The sequence below is a fragment of the Rhopalosiphum maidis genome, chromosome 3, assembly GCF_003676215.2.
Source record: "Rhopalosiphum maidis isolate BTI-1 chromosome 3, ASM367621v3, whole genome shotgun sequence".
NCBI lineage: Eukaryota > Metazoa > Arthropoda > Insecta > Hemiptera > Aphididae > Rhopalosiphum > Rhopalosiphum maidis.
The window spans coordinates 32,439,130-32,458,802 of NC_040879.1; the positions used below are offsets into that span (position 1 = coordinate 32,439,130).

Below are 19,673 nucleotides of genomic sequence, written 5' to 3' on the forward strand. Positions count from 1 at the left end.
TTTTCGTTTTCTCTACGTGACCGAATGATTTCAGCGGGTTACCATTGTTTTACAATTAAATGGTAGCCCAGACGTTGGCGGCCATAAACCGCTATTCCAGGCAATTTGGAAAATCATAAACTCTGTAAGGATGATATATTATGCGCATAAAGGACCGACTGTTGGGTATAAATGTCAAAAGGAACTAGAAAGGGTCTTGTCCGCCTAACTTTGAATTTATAACACAGCATATAGTACCTAACCTGTTTTATTTTATTTTTTTTACAAAATAATATGAATATATTGTTTTAAAATACAGTAGTTTTGGTTTATTGTAAAAAGAATATCACAAAACAAATGTATGTGCAACATAGAGTATTATTTTAGCAAAACATACACACAACTCTATAAATGTATTGCGAAGTATTATTTTACATTAGCTCAATTCGTTTCATATTAATTCGGACGCATGACATGTATAAATATAATTGCTCCCAGTGGTATAATAAATAAACCTCAACGATTGTTACGATATAAATTTAGAATAATATCACAAATTACTTTTGATCTGCAAATCGAGTCTATACACTTAAACTATTTTGACTTAAATGTGTCTCTTGCTCTGATGACATTTATAATAAAACCGTAATTATATGTTATAATAATAATAATTTAATATTGAAATACATCTTTTAAATTCTGTGGTGTAAAACTGTTCCAATTTTACTGGTAAAATATTCGTAAAATAACTCAAATAGTATACGAGTATCCGCGTATTTCAAGCTGTTTTGACTCCATCATGAAAACGTAGGTACGACAAAGTTCATTAATCTGGTCGGGTTAACAAAACCTTTGACACGATACAGTATAGCTGAACATCGATCTAAAACGATACCTCGACGTCATCGATAACAGTCGTCAGAGTATACGCAGGTAGGCCAAGTACCCTTCATTGCTCTCTTCGTGTAATCTCATAGAGAGAATTTCCAAATTTTATGCTTGTGCCATCACATAAAGCAATATCTTTTTGGATTTTATAATGTGCATAGTTTGAAATCGATTTCGCATAGTTTCAAGAGCACTAACCTATAGTAGACAACAAGTATTATAAAAATGCGTTGTTATCAGCATAATATAAACGGTAAAACAAATATAATAGTACCTAGTGAAAATAAAAAATAATAATAAAAACAGTGTTGGCATATTGCAGATAACTTGAAACTATTGAAATATGAAAAATATGATTTTATTCATGCATGCCCAAATATGTAAAATCATGCAAAATACATTTTTTAAATATTATATTATATTGTAAAAGGTATTCATATCACAGAGAATATGGTCACCAGAATAATTATTATCGTATCGGAAATACAAGGGAAAAATAATAAAAAAAATTGATGGCAAACGCTATAGTAGTGTATTATTATTAGCTGAGATTTTGTAATTTATCTCTTCTTTACACTATACCTAAATGCAACACAGAGTTGGCCACGCAGAGTGTTATGAATAAAAAGTGTTTCCTTTTTTTCTTCTATAAAACTACTATGTGTGAATAGATATAATATTAGATTTTGTGACATACAAACAGGATCAAGCTGGGATTTAAACTAAGCTTGGGAAAAAAATGAAAAATATTTTTATGAACTTTTGAATGTTAAGAAATGTTATACCTGAATAAAAGTTAATATAAAGTTATGTATGTGTGTGTTATTGATATACGTTACATTAAAAATATGCATAGTAAACATGGATTACAAATATCGAGAATACGCAAACATTTAGATTTATTGATCATTTATAATGAAGCTTAGCATAATATTGAAATTTTATTTATTAGCTTATTTCATGCAGTCAATAAAACCAAACAAATATTTATTGGAAGATTAAAGATTGATGAAAATAAGTGAAGTTTCTGAGAGGGGCATGGGTGTATGCTTGGTATTTTTTATTGGTTATGTTTTAATCATGGTTATAAAATAATAATTGGAAAAAGTTGAATTGCTCACAATATTTCGTGATGTGTTACAATTTTTAATATCCCCTTCCCCCTAGTTTGAGTTTCACCTACGTTACTGTTGAAACCATATTATGATGTAGAATGTGTGAATTTATTAATTTTAATTACAATTTTAAGTAGTTAAAAAAAATAAATCTTAACATAATTAATAGTGATTAAAAATTAATAAAAGATGAAATGTTGTATAATTAGGTGGCGTATTTGTGAGGGTTTAAAATCGTGGCATTTCCGAATTAATAGAACACGCGATACGAAATAATTTGTTTGAAACATTTTCAGAGATTTAATTTTAAATACTTAAAAGATTCAGATAAATATTTAATACTTATAAATGCGATAATTTATACTTAGTATTATTGTAAAGAAATACTTATAGAAATGATTCAGTTGTGGCAGAAAAGATTTTATGAGACAGAACGTTCAAAAATTATAATTTACAAGAAAACAATACAAAGTACCTTTTTTCTTTAGAGTATTTATTAAATAATATTTTATATCAGAAACCACCTTTTTTATTGAGAATTAAAGCATTTTTCGGCTCCAAAACGGGATGATGGACACAAAGATAAATAAATACATGTTTTAAATAGTAGTCTTTGTTCGATTATAATAAACAACAAAGTAATTCAAATAAAAACACAGTGTGAATTGAATTTACATTTATGTATCTCAGTAATTAAGTTATTCTATTTAGTATTGTCACGCTATCAACTGTTAATCAGTCGATATCATTTTATAAAAATATCGATAAAATTATAATCATACTAAATAAAAAAAAAAAAAAAAAAAACAATTCTTAGAAATCAAACTTGGAAATATAGGTTGTATTTAGTCATGATGTAATTAATTGTTTAAGCGATAACAATTAAAAATTACGGACAATTTTTTCAATTAAATATTAATAGGTACTATTGTTATAACTAAAAGCGATACCGCGGGGGTAGTGTAAGTAATATTGACCAATTGGTGGCAACGAGTAGGTTGAAGGGGAGTCCATTGTTTTGAAAACCAATTTCAAGACCGACACGAGGCCTACCGAATTAATTTATAAATAATTCATCTCTTACCCCTAGACACTGCTGTTCAACGTCACCACGAACCACGACCATCACCGCCCCTCTACAACTACACCCACCACCATAACGCGATCGCTACCACAGCCACATTTCTTCACGGCCGTTGCGCAACGTTCCATTTCTGTCGAAAACAACAGCCGGTCGCACTTTTTAATTAAGTGATTTTAATAATAATAATGAAGGTCGGTGATAACGGTAAAAAAAAAATAATATATACGCTATATTATAATGTATAATATTGTATAATATAAACATAATTAAATAAAAACTTATTCGGCGCGCTACAACAGTTATTATTCTCTATGCAAAATAACAATATAATATGTATATTGCATATTATATTATATATTTATACGTATGACGTACACGAAATGGGCTTAGGCTTAGTAGTATTAAAAAAGTTCACAAAAGCGCAGTAACACTGTCGTAATTTTTATAAATATATTACGCCTTCGTGAGTGCCAAACATGTGTTTGCGGTGCGTGCGAGTGTGTGAAAGTTCACAGGCGAATACTACAGGTGGGAACCGCCGAGACGTGAGCGAACCATACCTACCGCGGGCTTCGGTGTAAAAGTGGTTTTGAATTAAAATTGTCTTTTTCATAACGGACTATTCGGGTCAGCACACACACGGCTAGTACTCATGCGGTTCCTGCTTTGACCTGATGCGTCACAACGGATCAGAGTTGAAATCACGAGAATTCCTCAAAGACGTACGCAGACGTACAGACAATCGCGATAGCTGTTACAGGAGACGAATGAAGTTATGAAGTCTGTGTAAACCGTCCAAATGTCCCTTGAAAATTAATTAACATTAAACTTAAGTAAGAAAAACAAGAACGTACTTCCTTTACAAAACATAGTTGCATTTTTGTGATGCCATACCATTTCAAGTGCTGCGCATGCAGAAAACTAGATATTTGTATTTAAGTTATGATTTTTATGACTAAAATGACAATATTTAGTGTCCTAGAATTGTATTCCCACCATCACCAGATTGAAAATGTATTGTGATGTTCATTCTAGGAGTAGAATAAATACAATAATAGTCTATTATAAAGATATCGTAAGATATTATATGTGATTTAATAAGCAAAGGAAAAATTATTGAAAGTGTTTTTATTTTATAAATCTCAGCAGTCGCGTGACCTATATTTTGATTCCATATATTATGGAGGTTCCAAATTTGGCAAGAAAATTATTGGTTTTAAAATATTATGTGATTTCCCACTAGAAAACTTTTTTCGGTACACTATAAAACCGCTTTGACGGCCCCAATATATTTATCGGAAAACTAGACTCGTAACAATTTTTATAATAATATACATTGGGAGTATTAGAGTAATAAGCGAATTGCATAATATTTTCGGCCAATCTTACATCCAGACACGAGTCTTATAGCATTGTGACGTGGGCAATTTGTTCATAGATTTATTTATTCGGGAAAAAAGATCAGGCCGTAATATACGGATAATACATTAATTCATTAATACAACTTAAATCATTTAAATTAACAAAAGCATCAAAGGAATTAATAATATTTCCAACCAATAGCAATGATAAAAACAACAGTGGCAATATATGCCATATTACCGTGAGTTAGTTAAAAGGATAATATATAATTAACACTTTTAGAACGATGAGTTTTCATTAGCTAATCACATCATTAGGAAAACAATATTGTTGAGTATAAGATTAGTAGTAAGTATACAAAGGTTCATTGAACGGAAAATGCAAACACAAACTTAATCCCCGGGACTCTATAATATTCAACGGCGACAGTAATTCTCGAGTGCCAGTCGGTCGATCAATAGGAATTTACTTAAAAAAAGACGGATTATTTTCAATATCGATAGTGCATTTACAAACCGTATTCGTAATACTAATACCCGTAGTTCTTTACTTACCTACGGTTTTCGTTGTATCGTTTAGTCTATTTATAAAATCACTTACACAGAAAACCACACACTTAACAGTGAATATACTGTCGCGAGACAAGCAGTAAATTAAATAATGTATAATATGGTAGTCTCGGATGATGGTCTTCTCAATCAATAAAACAACGTCGAATAAATACCAGAAGAATAAAATAATATAGGAAACTGTACTTAAATATTATAAATACGACATATCGCATAAACATCACACAAATCGAGTTTAAGATAACAGTGGCTTACGGTTGTAAATATAGATGGATGGACCGCCTTTTGGCGAGGTACGAAATGCCTTACAGCGAGAAACATGACTGTAAAAAATTGTAAATAAAAAGTTTATTCGGCGAAAATGCACAATGCGACGTCTGATGAGTAACGTGCGGCGAATACAACGAAACCGGGAAAACAAAGTGTAATAATATCATTTGTGATTAATCAGAGTAATAATAATAATGATAATATTATTGTAATGTCGTTTTATCGTCTCGGCTTGATGCCAGTAAATATATTATCCGGTATAAATCATAACAGTCGTAATGACAATATAATAATAATAATAATACCAAAACGACGGTAATCGAAAATAATAAATCGTATGAATCTCACTTGTGCGCGCCTCGCCCGACGCCGCGCGTAACGTAATATAACAACAATAATAGTAATAATTATTCCGGTAAACAGTGATTTAATCGCGAAACGGCACGCGGTTCCGGGCGGTCTGATATAAACGAAGCGACGGCCAAAGGGACGTGTGATGCGTGCGGCGTCTCGTCGCGCGTCTTCGCATATCATTATTATACTATTGTACGCGTTACCGCTGTTTATCGAGAGACTCGGCGAACGTTCGACCGGAACATTCACTTCGGTCTATTTACCACGCTCGTCGGATCGTCACGATTGTGCAATAATTATTGCGTTCGAACACACACACACACACACACACACCGCACGGCGCCGCGATCGGGAAATAAGCTCCCGCGCACACGCTAATCTGCTGTGCTATTAATAAAGCGAAATCGGGCAAGGTCTAGTCTCGTCGCTGCTGCGCGTTGCCGGTACCCAGGTATACATATATTGTTGTTGTTGTGCCGTTGTACATGGTAAAATATTACACCGAACGATAATCCGCCGCAGCGGTGGCAATGTCCCGATACATACGCGCGCGCACAACACACACGTACACACGGTTAATGTGTAATGCGACGCAGAAATCGTGTTCGCGCTGCAGACGAACGCACCTAACAATGAATTACAATTATTGTACAGTATACGAGACGCACGGTCGACACTATAGCTTGTGCCCGGGAGCGTTACAATGCGAGTCGGGCGAACGTTCCGTAGCGGAGGAACCGTCGCGGCCGTCAGCAGCAGGCCTTGTACAACATCGTTATTATATACGAGTCGGCCACTTATTCTGATACGTCGTATCCGTCGCGATCGAATACTTCGTAAAAAAAAAAAAAAGTATTTCAGTCGGTACAAATACTGATAAAGTGATTGGTGTGTAAAGAAAATATGTTTATCGATAGTTTTGAAATATTTTACTTTTTTTTTTTTAGCACTTACGTGTCTTAAATTTACTTTATAGAACATTATTTATTTTTTTCCAAACTATTTAAAATCCGTATTTGAATAAATTTACTTGAGTACTTTACATGACCGACTGTCGGTAGCTGGTAGGTATGGTGTGCAATTTGCGCACACACAATACACAATTTAAATAATAAATATTTATGCACGTTTTAACTACATTTTGATAAATCATACATTCGACGCAGTTCATAATAAACTAGGCGTGTGTTCCCGTCCGGCATATCCGCAAATAACTGAATGTCCTTTGATGCGCTCGTCTAAATATCGATAGGTTTGCAAAAGCTTGTATCCTGCATGGGTTAGGACGAAATATAATATACATTTCTAAGGAAAATTGTACAATGAAATATTTACTCGTTCGAAAATTATTGCGCTGAGACAAGATTCTGGTCGTATTCCAGGGTTTTGACGCCGACGACTTTTTTGTGCTTTCGAGCGTGTGAAGGTGTCACGTTAATGCTTCACCGATGGTCGTGTTTATGTAATTCTCACGCTTTTGTTTGTGTTCGTAATTACACTCCTTCTCTATCCTATTGTACATGTGTACGGTGTAACAAACTTGTGTAATTAAACGGCCTGTCGTAATAATCAATGTAAAAACGTCACAACGACTGTATGGTTCTTTTTATTAAATAGCCCAACCGAAGTGAATATTAAGTACGAAATCTGAATTTATATTTAAGTAACAATATGTCAATAATAGACTGCTGATGAGAGGCGTAAGATATTATTTAAATTGTTCATAGATGGTCACCACAGGTTGAATTGTTAATTATAACTATTATTATTGTTATTATTTGTTGATAAATCACGGTGTCCGGTTATCATGAACTATGATAATAATAATAATAATAATAATAATAATTTATTTGTTATTTTTTAATTAATAACTGTCGTGTAAAGTGTTTTATGTACATTGTATATTATTTACATTTTTATGTTGGTAATGATATAATTTAATTTTCTTACAACTGTAGAGAAAATAATTCTTATGGTAAGTATTGATTAGGCTGCATCGATATTAAATTTAAATTTATAAATCGACCCTGTAACAAAAGTTATAGATTATATTTTTACCAACACCATTGAAGCTGATTTTTTTATTTATATTTTTAAGTCAATTTAATATTATAAGCTTAACTTTTATGAAAACTTTATCAAGTAACTAACAAAAAAGAAAAGGAAAATGTTAAAACAGTTTTTATATAAAAAAAAAAAAAAAATGATGATAATATGAATGCGTATAATGTAAATAAAAGTATAGAACAAAACTAATTTAATTGAAAGTTAAAAATTAAAAATAATTTTTTGTTTAATTATATTTAACCTAACAAAAAAATAAATATGTATATACATTACATACACAATATACATAAATGTTTATAAATATTATATTATTTATATAAACTAAATATAATTCTTAGTATCCCATTTTGTATTTATTTATAAGTTTAATATTCTAGTATATATTTTATAAAACATTTTTATAATGACTGAGATTCCTAACTTCAAGATTTTATTAATTTAATATCAAACAAAAATTACAAATGTACTCGATTTTATGAATAAAAGATATTTGTATTATAATTTTGAATGTAATAAACTTCAAAACTATTTTAAATTTTCCAAAACTTTTAAAAGTGTATACTGAGAAACAAATTAATAAAAATATTCAGTGACTCTAGAATATATCTACTTATATACAATATATATACATATATATATTGTATTTAATTTATTTTTCTTATAAAATTGAAATATCTAATTTATATGAGCTAATAACAAAATTTCAACGAAAAGACATTGTTTCATTTATAGCAATCAGATTATTATAAGAGTATTTACATTTATTAATACATTACGTTCAACAAATATATTCTAATTATATTTTAAAATCAATAAAAAAAAAGTTAAAACTTTTAAACGTTTATTTATCAAAATTAATTTTATTTTCAATCTATGAGAAATATGTATCATCGTTATTCTGTTATGATAAAGAAAATGAGAGAAGGTCCGCACCTCCGTTATCATTATAGACACGTAAATTACATAAGTATTTAATTTGCCAATTTAAGTTAGTTATTACACGCAGTGTAAGCAAAAAATATTTATACTAAAAGCATATTTTTTTCTTGTCATGCTGTAAAAAAAAAATTCTTATTCAACACTAAATTATGATAAGTAGTGGTACAGGCACCGAGTAACTATTTTAGTCTCGGTGTAGATTACAGAGTACTAACGAATCAATATTTTTTTTTTTTTAGAATGCGTTCGAAAACAACAATAAATTATTATTGTGCTCATCAATATTATTTCGAATAGAGTGATGTACCTATTATAGCAATCTTATGAATTACCCGTAAAATGAATTACAGATTTTTTAAATGTCATAAACATAATAATACGAGTAATTTTATATTATCTGTGTTATAATTGAATTACAATTAAAATCATAAATTCAAAATGAATACAGAGATAGTATACGTTATGACAGTAAGTATAATCAGAAAAATGCATCTAAAATAATATCAGTTAAAATGTATAGGCACATACCTAATCGATAATTTTAGTAACATATGTGATAATAATATATATTTAAAAAATAATAACAATTGGCAATGCAGTTGATTAAGTAAAGTTATCTCGAGAATTTTTTTATTTCATAATATTTATTTATTTTTACCTTTTTTTTTATATTTTTTTTTTTTGTTTATTATAAAGTGTTCTTGACAGAGTCGTCCAACTTATTGATAATAATTAATTAACATTTTAGTTGTTTTACAATTAATAAAGCATATAAATATTTACAAATTATTTACATTTTTATTTTTACCAAGTGATTGGAGTGATTGGATCATTGAAATGGCTAATCTGACTTCTATTCGGGCGTTTAAAATTGTTGATGAATATTTTTTTTTGCACAAAATACGACAATATTAGTGCCGTGTTGATCGTTGTCAGATACAATTATTAGTATTTCAATTTATACGTAACGTATCAACGTGTAAAATACCCACGCGCATCCGACGGCGGTGAGTCTTAAACACATGATAAATCGATGCGAACCGCTAAACTCGTCAGCCGAGCGCATCGTCGGGCTGGGGGAAAACATAAATAATTCGTAACGAAAATTAAATCGGATAGTGGCGAGAAACGGGCTATAAATCAAAATCGGTCCGATCGTTAACGTCTTCGGAGGTCGGCACAATATATGCGTAAATGTGCATGTGCGCGTGTGTCTACGATTGTGCCACACAGATAGTTAGAATAACGACGGTTTAGTCCTCCGACATCGATTTCACATCGTTCTGCATACACTACTTCAACGTCATATTATTAAGAACGAGCGTACGGCATCGTCTCACGTATTTACGGTCACCGCGAGAGTCCTATAACTATACTTTGGTCGAAATCAAGACATGAAAAAAAATCATGGTCGCTAAAGTCGTTCGGTGTCGACACGATCCGATAACAGCCACCTCGGATCGTCGGATAAGATTGTTATTTGAAAAGTCATGGTTTGCGATTTCGTTTTTAATATAATAAAGTTATAGTAGGTTGTAATAATAAATTGTATTCGGTATTATCGAACATAAACCGCCACCATCACTATCGCCATTGCATCTGATTACGTTTTGTTACACACCAGTGTTATGCACGTCATAATATATAGGTATTATTATTTATTTAAACGGTTAAAACGTGCACCGTGACCATTTCGTTTATAATGTATAGTTTCGATCGGCTGATCTTTTTGTTGAGTTGTAACCAGATTTAAGAGAATCGATATATGTCAAACCTAACCCCCCGGATATGGTCACATCTATAAAATATATATCATACATAAATTTGCTTAAATATATTATTATTATTGTACGGTTTTTGTCAATTTCCGTGTGCCCGCCTGTTTCGCTGTCCAAAGGCATCTATACACACACACATATTATACCGTTAGTATTGCATAAGCATATAGAAAACGGACAGCCTATTCGATATTCCGTCAACTCTCCGTAAAAATGTACTTAATATAATTATATCAATATACTGCGATGTTTTATGTCGTCAAACACTCGTGGAATTGAACAAATCATCAAAATATAGTGGTCCAATAACTATTTTATATGCTATTAAGTATTTTCGCTATAACAAAAAATTAAAATTTTGTTGAATTTGTTTGTAATTCAATACTATTTACATTTACAATATAGTGTAACAATGTTATTATAAATGAGTCGCCATTCTTAGATACTTTTAATAAAAGAAATAAAAGGCCTATTGAAAAAAAAATACAAAAACAAGTGCTGTTTTATACGCCAAAGACTGTAGCTATAGCACGAACAAATACCCTCAATTCCTTAGGCAGCCTTACGTCGTTACTATCGATCGGCCTGCGTTATTATGATGGGCATTCGGAAAATTCATATTAAGACCAACCTACCCAAACGAACCACTGCTGTTTATATAATTTTCTATTAAAACTTGTGCATGTACTCACGTATCATGTCCAACGAGACGGAGCTCGATATGGGCGGCACCATGTGGTTGTTGGATGCCTGACAAGTGAACACGGTGCTGAGGTGACGGCGTTCCAGTCGTTCTAAGCGCAACACGTTTCTCACCTTCCGGTCCGGTAGTGTTTCGAATGTCTCATCGATTAGTGCATTCTCTTGCCACCAAGTAACACGGGGCGGCGGACGTCCTGCGAATAAAATTAGGATCGTTAAAAAAATCGTATACAAATAAAAAAATTATTTTTTTAGATGTCGTTTTACACTTGTAAGTGAACATCAGACCATGGTAAATTACATAATTCAAACCTAAACTTATTGACTGGTTGACAAAGCAGCCACCATTAATTATTGTTAATGTGTACCTATTGATTATGTACGTAAATAAACAAATCAATCGACAAATGTTCATTAACATTAGGCAACAGACATGAAATATAATAATATACGTTTTATATTGTTTAGTATATTTTGATACCCGTAATGCGTTGCTGTTTGCGTCTTCGTGATTCGGATTAACTGAATTAATATAAGAACATGACATTTACGCGTGGTGTTTATTGTCGGCAGATCGATTACGACAATACAAGTGGTTGTTGCTGAGTAGAATAGTAGAAAAAAAAAAACAGAAAAGGGATGTTGCGAGATAATTTATTTTTATTTTTTTTGGACCGAAATGACGTGACGATATCGTTTTTATACCGTTCCGTAGTAAATATTACGAAGTTCATTTGGCTGACATTGCGTGCGTGTTCAACAACAACGATACGTCATCAGCCGGTGTAATAATATAATATGATAATAATATTATTTTTAAAGTCAGTAGTTATCATATAGCACTATTAAACACAAATCTTAACATCCGAAAATATCAATATGATGTTTTTTTTTTTTTTTAATTTATAAAAATGTCAATAAATACTTATTTATTAGAATTCTAAGAATCTCAATTATAGCTGTGCGGGGGTAATTTTACTCTGGCACCTTTATATCGGAACTTGAAATACAATCGACTATATTTGACAAGAAAAAATATTTATTTTCGTCTTGGTTGTATTCGTCGTTATTAAAGAACCTATATCATAATATTATAATGATGTACTATCATAATGCAATGCCCACGGATTTCGAGTGTTTGTAGTTATACAAGTGTGTCGTCTGGTGTCGCTGGTTATGTACTTAATATTTTTGCCCACTCGTAAAATATTAACAATATATTTTCAATAACCAATAACCAAAACGTGTAACGACACAAATTTAAATATGACGGTGAGAAGAAGATTTGTTGTTGGGGTGTAGGAGGAAGACCTTTAGGACCTGAATTTCGTTACGTTATTATAATACACTGTATATAAATAAACCTATCTAATGTCGATTATATACACCCACCATTACGTTCTTCTTACATCCTTTTTTTGTTCATGGAAATATCGTCCGAAGATTGATTTATACTTCAGACTCGAAACGAGTGAGTAACTTTTTTATCCCACACTCCGTCAAACGTTTTCATACAATAATAATAATATTCGCACTATACACGCGTATACCGTTAGGGGTTTCAGACACGACAAGTCCGAAAACATTTTTCTCGGCAAAATAATATTATATTCAAACTACTATGTATACTACATACAATATATACATAAACGGAAGAAAATTGCATAAATTAAATTATATGTGTGTAGACATTTTACCAACGCGCGGTTGAATGTGTTCACATATATTATGTTAAAATTATATTATAACAACGCCGTGCAGTTTTCGTTGAATTATTTACAAAACCGTAGTGCGCAACTTCTTTATATTTTTTTCCTCTCCAATCTGTATGTAAATTTTCGAACATAAAAATTGTATGATACGACTGTAAGAGAAAAACTAAAAAAAAAATACAATAATTATTATCACCACAAATAAATTCCAAACGTATAACAACATTCTAGTACATTAAATCGTGTTAAATATAAAATACAATTTCTGGATAAAAGAACAGAAAAGAATTTCATTAGCAATTAATTGAATGTTCTCGAAATAATATTTCCATTGAATGTCAACTAAAATGCTATTATTATTATTTTTTTGGCTCGTTTAATCGTAATATTATTATGTGGTAGTGTTTAGCAAGCACAATATAATATTAATTTTTATTTAAACAGAAAGGTTGTGTGTAAACGGCATACAATTTAAAATTAATAATTTACAGTTTGCTGATTGTCATCGTTGCTGTGCGTAAATAACACAATAGAAAGATATAATGTATCTACTTAATGTGCGCGAAAGTAATGGTAATGAGACTTAAAAATATCTACCTGTCCCAAAGTCACACAAATCACAGGATTATACGTACCAAATTTAGCATATAAAATATAAATTAGGTACATGATGTGCGACTAAACGGTTAACGGACAGATATTAACGATTTTCATACGTTTACATTATAACAAATATAATTTTATCTATATATTCAAATTATCGAAAATTCACTTATAGTTGATTAGAAATACGTAAAACATTGAAATTGTATATGATTTCTACGGTATTATGTTCATTCATAAAAATAAAATATTATGTAAGAAAAGATGACTTGTCAAAATTTAAGGAGGTTTTACTCGCGTGTGATAGTTCTATATTACAAAAGTACAATACAATATATCAAATAGTTTTCGTTCAATAGAATAAATTCCATACTATTTGAACGAATTTACCTATCACACAACTTGTAGATAAGAACTTTATCTGTGATTTTGGTGTTTAAAAATTGTTTATTTTAAATGTGTATGAAATGATAATAATTATTATGATTTATATAAGTGCTTATAACTCACATAAAAAATGAAATACCATAAAAAATACTACAAATAAAATTACAAACACGGAATATAAATAATATAATGTTCTTATTTTTATGTTTTAAAATAATTGATACATTTTGAATACCTAACGAATTGGCTGTCAATAGATACACTAGAATAAATAAGACAAACTTTTAAAAAAAATATATATTTATAATCTGAATATATATAATATATATTGATACAATATAATACATTATTAAAATATATGTTAGAATATATAAATATGTTATGCTCAAGTGAAGGAAAGTCTAGTGATATTTTTTCAAAGTTAAAAACTAAATATTTATGAATTATTTTCATTCAATTTTGAACTATTTATTAAAGTTATCATCTTAATATAATACCTCCAGTATGACGTTTTTTTCGTCGTTATATAATTTATAATGTATACAATAAAAAAATTTAAGTAAATTTGACGTTTATATTTGTTAAGTACTTTGGTAATGTATTAACTGTAAATGGTTAATCGTACTATGAAAGTTCAAGGTTGTCTATGAGGATAATGTAAACTTAAATTATTAAATTATAATCCTTTCTCAAAGCGTATAGAATTTTAATAATATTTGTATAAATTATATACGGGGTGTCCCGTGAAGATTTACCAATTGCAATATCTCCTGAAATAATGGAGATATCATAATTTTGTATTTTGTACGAGACTCACAAAATCACCATAGATCTATTTACTACTAAATACTTAAGCCCGTCCATATATTTTAAATATTTTATCCATTTATGGGCATTGATAAAGAAAAAGTGAAAAAAAAATTGGCCTATATCTTTCAATCCATATAAATATATATTTTTTTTGATACTTTATTTCATTATTTATATTTTATTAAATATAAGGAGGTATCTCCAAAGATGTGGATAATTAAATTTCAAATAGACTTGAATAAAATTTAAATATGTTTTAAAAATTATTATTAGATCAATAGAAACGTTGGACATACAACACGCCAAAATGTTGTACGTGTTAGTTAAATATAGAAAATTAATGATTTCACTATCTATAAAGATGATGAATGCTTTAGTTGACTCATAAAAAATCGAAATTTAAAAATAGTTAGCGATGTTTATAAGTATAAAAGTATTTACTTAAATGTGGTTTTATTATAAACAAATAATAATTCAAATTGACATATTTACACAAAGTTATAAAAAATAAGAAAAACAACAACTATAACACAAAATTTAAGTATAAAATATGACGCATAGCATACAAACAAACATAAATTACTTAAAAAAATTTATTAAATAGACGTTTAAGATATCTTTATTTGCAATTGCATAATAGGTTACTAGGTTACTAATAATAAATGGTATCAAAAAAACATAGCTTCGTACTTATTTTAGGCATGAGTCATCGGCTCCGCTCAAAATCATTTTTCGTATACAAAGATATATTAATGCGTAGGCCATTTGTACATCACAATTTTTAAAAATTACGTATATGATATCAATAATTATACAAAACTATTCATTTATACAAATAAATCGTCAATATTCATATTTAACATAAATTAAAAAAAATATTATCTATTCATCTTCACAAAAAAAAAAAATATAGATAATTAAAAATTTTTTAACTTGTACTACCGTATTATTTAACTAGATTTAACTAGACTCGTTAGAAATTGCATGTCATTACTCATTGTTTACAAAATTCGACAATCACTGATATATTCAAATGTAACTCAATGTAATTTAATACATTGACTCACTTATCGCATAATGGTACAGTAGAGCAGTACCCAATCACCTACCTTTATATAAGATAATTTTCTTTGAAACTTTTAATAAAATATTAAAATACAACTTTATACTTTCTATAATTATCTGACAGTTGACGATTAATAAGGGTTAAGTTAATTTAAAAAATTTATTTTATTATTTTATTTGTTACTAAAATTCAATTTTAATGAAAGTACATAGTCATTTCAATAATTTATAAGAACATTTCTAGGGACCTTACTTTTACGTTACAATGATAATAAAACCATTAACGAATATTTCTTTAAATTACAAATTATCATTATTTGAACAATTTATATTAGTTTTTAGAATTTTTAAATCCGCGGGTGTTGGACGGTTTTTGGCACCATCAAGAATCCAAGTCGTTATTCTTAATTTTTATATAGTAATTTAATTTTAATAAGTTTTCATTTGATTTTTGATTGTTCAAATGTATTATTTTATTATTTATAATATTTTATTTTAGTAATTATTTGGAAATAATAATAACGATTATACTAGGATTTTATCAATAAAAATACCATACGCAAATATGACTTTCTTAACGTCTATAAATTATTTTGAATTTCAGTAAATTTTGATTTATGTCGTTCAGTACTTTTAAACTTGCGGTGAATCAAACATTGGTTAGTCATTAAGGAAAAGTGCATTTAAAAAAAGTTATGCTTATACATTTGTATAATAATCTAATATTTTTAATAAATGTATATTATTTATTTAATAAAAAAAGCTTTTGAGTATATTAAAAAAAAAAAACATAGTTCGAAATTATTAGATAAAACAATGCATATCTCGAATGAGTTTGAATTGGAAATTAACTTAAGTTGTCATAAGTTTAAAGTTGTATATTTCACATAAAATATGGTAATAACAAATAGAATGAAGTTTATATTATATATTTTTATTTTGGATAAAAATGCATACACAGTTTACAATCACTTAGGAAGTATCTGTTCCCATAACAAAATGAAATAAATATAGGGCGTGTAAAATAATATAACAGGTGAGTCATACTTTCCGCTAGGTGACAATATACTGGTATAGGTAGTATACTTTATTTAAATATTTAACAAGACATTAAAAATAACTTATAATCAGTTAATTTTAGATAAGTATACTATAAAAACAAGGACAATTTTCAAATAAATAATAATACATATTAATACTTACCTACATAATGTGTTAATTTTTAATGTTTGTTGATATTTAATACATTAAAAAATTAAATAATTATAACCATTTAAATGTATTTATTTTTTTATTTTTTTTTTTAAAAAGGCTGAAATGGGGATTAGTTGATTTCATGGATATTGTTCGGCTATATTTAATGGCTAATACAAATTTTAGCAATTAAAAGTAGGCCTATTAGGCCTATGACTAAGTGTAAATAAAATAGATTTTTTATGATTTATTTTATAAATTTTTATATTTAATTTATATTATAGTTATTGAAAATACAAAAATAAATAAAATATAAGTATGGATGTCATTTAAATATGATAAGTTTTGAATGGAAATTGTACATTACGTTAGTATTTGTATTTTAAATTCAGACAATTGTTGAATGATTATTTATTCATCAAAGTTAATAGATATAATATTTATCAAAATATTATTAATAATATATTCTAATATACGAATTATTAGTTATGTATAGTAAATTAAATATTTTCATTCATGTAATTTAAGTATTTTAATATTTGAAAAATAATGTATGATTAATAAACTTATTACTAATTAAATATTATATTTATATTTTAGTTTTTGTAACTGATAGTTAGTGACGACGGTAAGAGTTGGAAAATATAAATTTTATGAAATGGAAGTAGAGAAACGATACAGAATCAAAAATGTAATTAAAATAATCATTTTTCATCATTTTTGGAGAGTTCTTTAATAACAGATCTTTTAAACATATTTAAGACTCCGATATCAAGATTTTCAATATCGAATAAATCAGTTTTATAACTAGAAATTTGTTTCTCGATACCTTTAAATAATGCGGCGTACAAGTTGCCAAAGTTAAATTCAGATCCAGATTTAACAGGAACTTCATATGGGTATATGTCCTGGAATGCATTATCATAAATTACTTCGTATTCAAATTTAGCGTCAAATGCTTTTTTCCAATTTTCATATAATGGCTGTAGTTTATCATCGTTCATCATCACATTTTCAATAATTTTTCCAATTTTAGATTTAATATTATTGCAATATTCTAAAATTGTTGTGAATAGAATTTCGTTATCGAGTACTTCAAACTGGATTATTTTCCAATGATTTTGACAAATATTCGAGGTTTGTGTCATTAATTGCAATGACAATCGTCGAAAAGGGTTAAGTACTTTGTAGACACTATCGAAGTAGAGTTTAGAGTAATTGATTACCCAATCTTCATTTGAAATACTATTTACGTCATTCATGTTTTTAATGTCATCTGTAAAAGTAAAGTGTAGATACGTGGAACCCTGTTCAAGTTTTTTTTCTAAATTCGGTGCTGTTAAAAGCCAATTCTTCGGATCGAAATTTTCATACCCTGTATATTTTAAATTCTCCAGATGATTCGCATACAAGAGTTTATCGAATAACAAAAAATATTTGTGAAATTCTTTACATAATTTTCGGAAAAAACCATCTATCGATGGACAATTATAGGATTGGCCCATATCTTTGGGATATGGAGTTGTATCTTTCTCAGTTTCGTAAAACCCAAGTTCTTCTTTATTGCAACTTAACATTTCTGTGTGCAATGAATTGATTATTTGTCGAAAAACTTTGATTACTCGTAGTAATACTTTATCGTCTTCAGTCGTTTTATTCATTCCAGAATATGTTTTTGATACTACTTCCTTTGCGGTGTTAGAAAATATTAATACTTGCCATAATACATAGGAAGGATCCATATCGAAAACTTGCAAGGTTCTCATTGCCTTTTGCCACGACGTATTGCTTTGATCCAGAAGATTAATTAGAGTTTCGAGGTATATTAAATCGCCTACACCTGTGTTAAGGTGATCTAAAAATTCTGTGAAAGGTGAAAGCATTTTGTAGGCACCAGTAATATAGGTACATTCTATTTCTGAATAAACCGCGTTCCTTATTTTCAGCAATTCATTTTCATTGTCCGATTCTGATAATTTTGTCAACAATTCTTTATCATCAAAAAAGTTGTATTTGGCAATATCCTGGTCTGTACTTTTTTTCAATGCAAATTTAATTGATTGGTATGCTTCCAAATTTATATATGTTGTAATTTCTTTTATAATTGTGTTCTTGTTAGTAATTCTTATTCCTATTCCTTCATGAACAGTCATATATAATACGCACATAAAAATATTCACAACGTAGATAAACGAAAACATATTTATTTTTACATGAATAAGACACTAGTTATTACAATCCACTACGCAATGTTTTAGAAACAAAATAAGTTTTTATAAAGTATAACTTAAAAATGTATAGAAACTGAAAATAAATTAATATTTGTAATAATAAATAAGTTATACTCATAAACAGTATTAAAGTATGTTACACAAATATTTGAATTTGTTTAATATTGTTTAAATACAGGCATATTCAGAATATAAAACTATATTTTTTTTGTGTACATAGTGTCCCATGAGGATTTACTCATTCTAAAATTTCTTAAAATAACGAAGATAACGTATTTTTTTTTTTATAAGACTCGCAAGAACACTGACTACAAGTATTTCAAATTTTAATTTAATTTAATATTTCGGTAAAAAAGTTAGAAAAATTATTTTTTATATTATTATTTTCATAAAAATTAGTCGGCGATTTTTTAGTTTATTTTTCTGAAAATGTTGACGTTACAATATTTTATTTTCATTAGCATCTTGATTCTTAATATTTTTCTAGTTTCAAGAAAAATTGTGAATTATTTAATACCATAATATAAGTGCCAGTGTTATTAAATCTGAGGCCTTCGCGCTCGG

At 28.7% G+C, this 19,673-nt stretch overlaps 1 protein-coding gene across 1 annotated transcript in view; it reads right to left on the minus strand.

Moving 5' to 3' along the window:
• LOC113556221 (nephrin-like) overlaps window positions 1-19,673 on the minus strand; it is a 414,201-nt gene that overhangs the window by 85,761 nt on the left and 308,767 nt on the right. Inside the window, exon 5 of the mRNA XM_026961043.1 lies at window positions 11,098-11,301. Coding sequence (XP_026816844.1) covers window positions 11,098-11,301 — 204 coding nt within the window. The remainder of the gene's footprint in view (window positions 1-11,097; window positions 11,302-19,673) is intronic.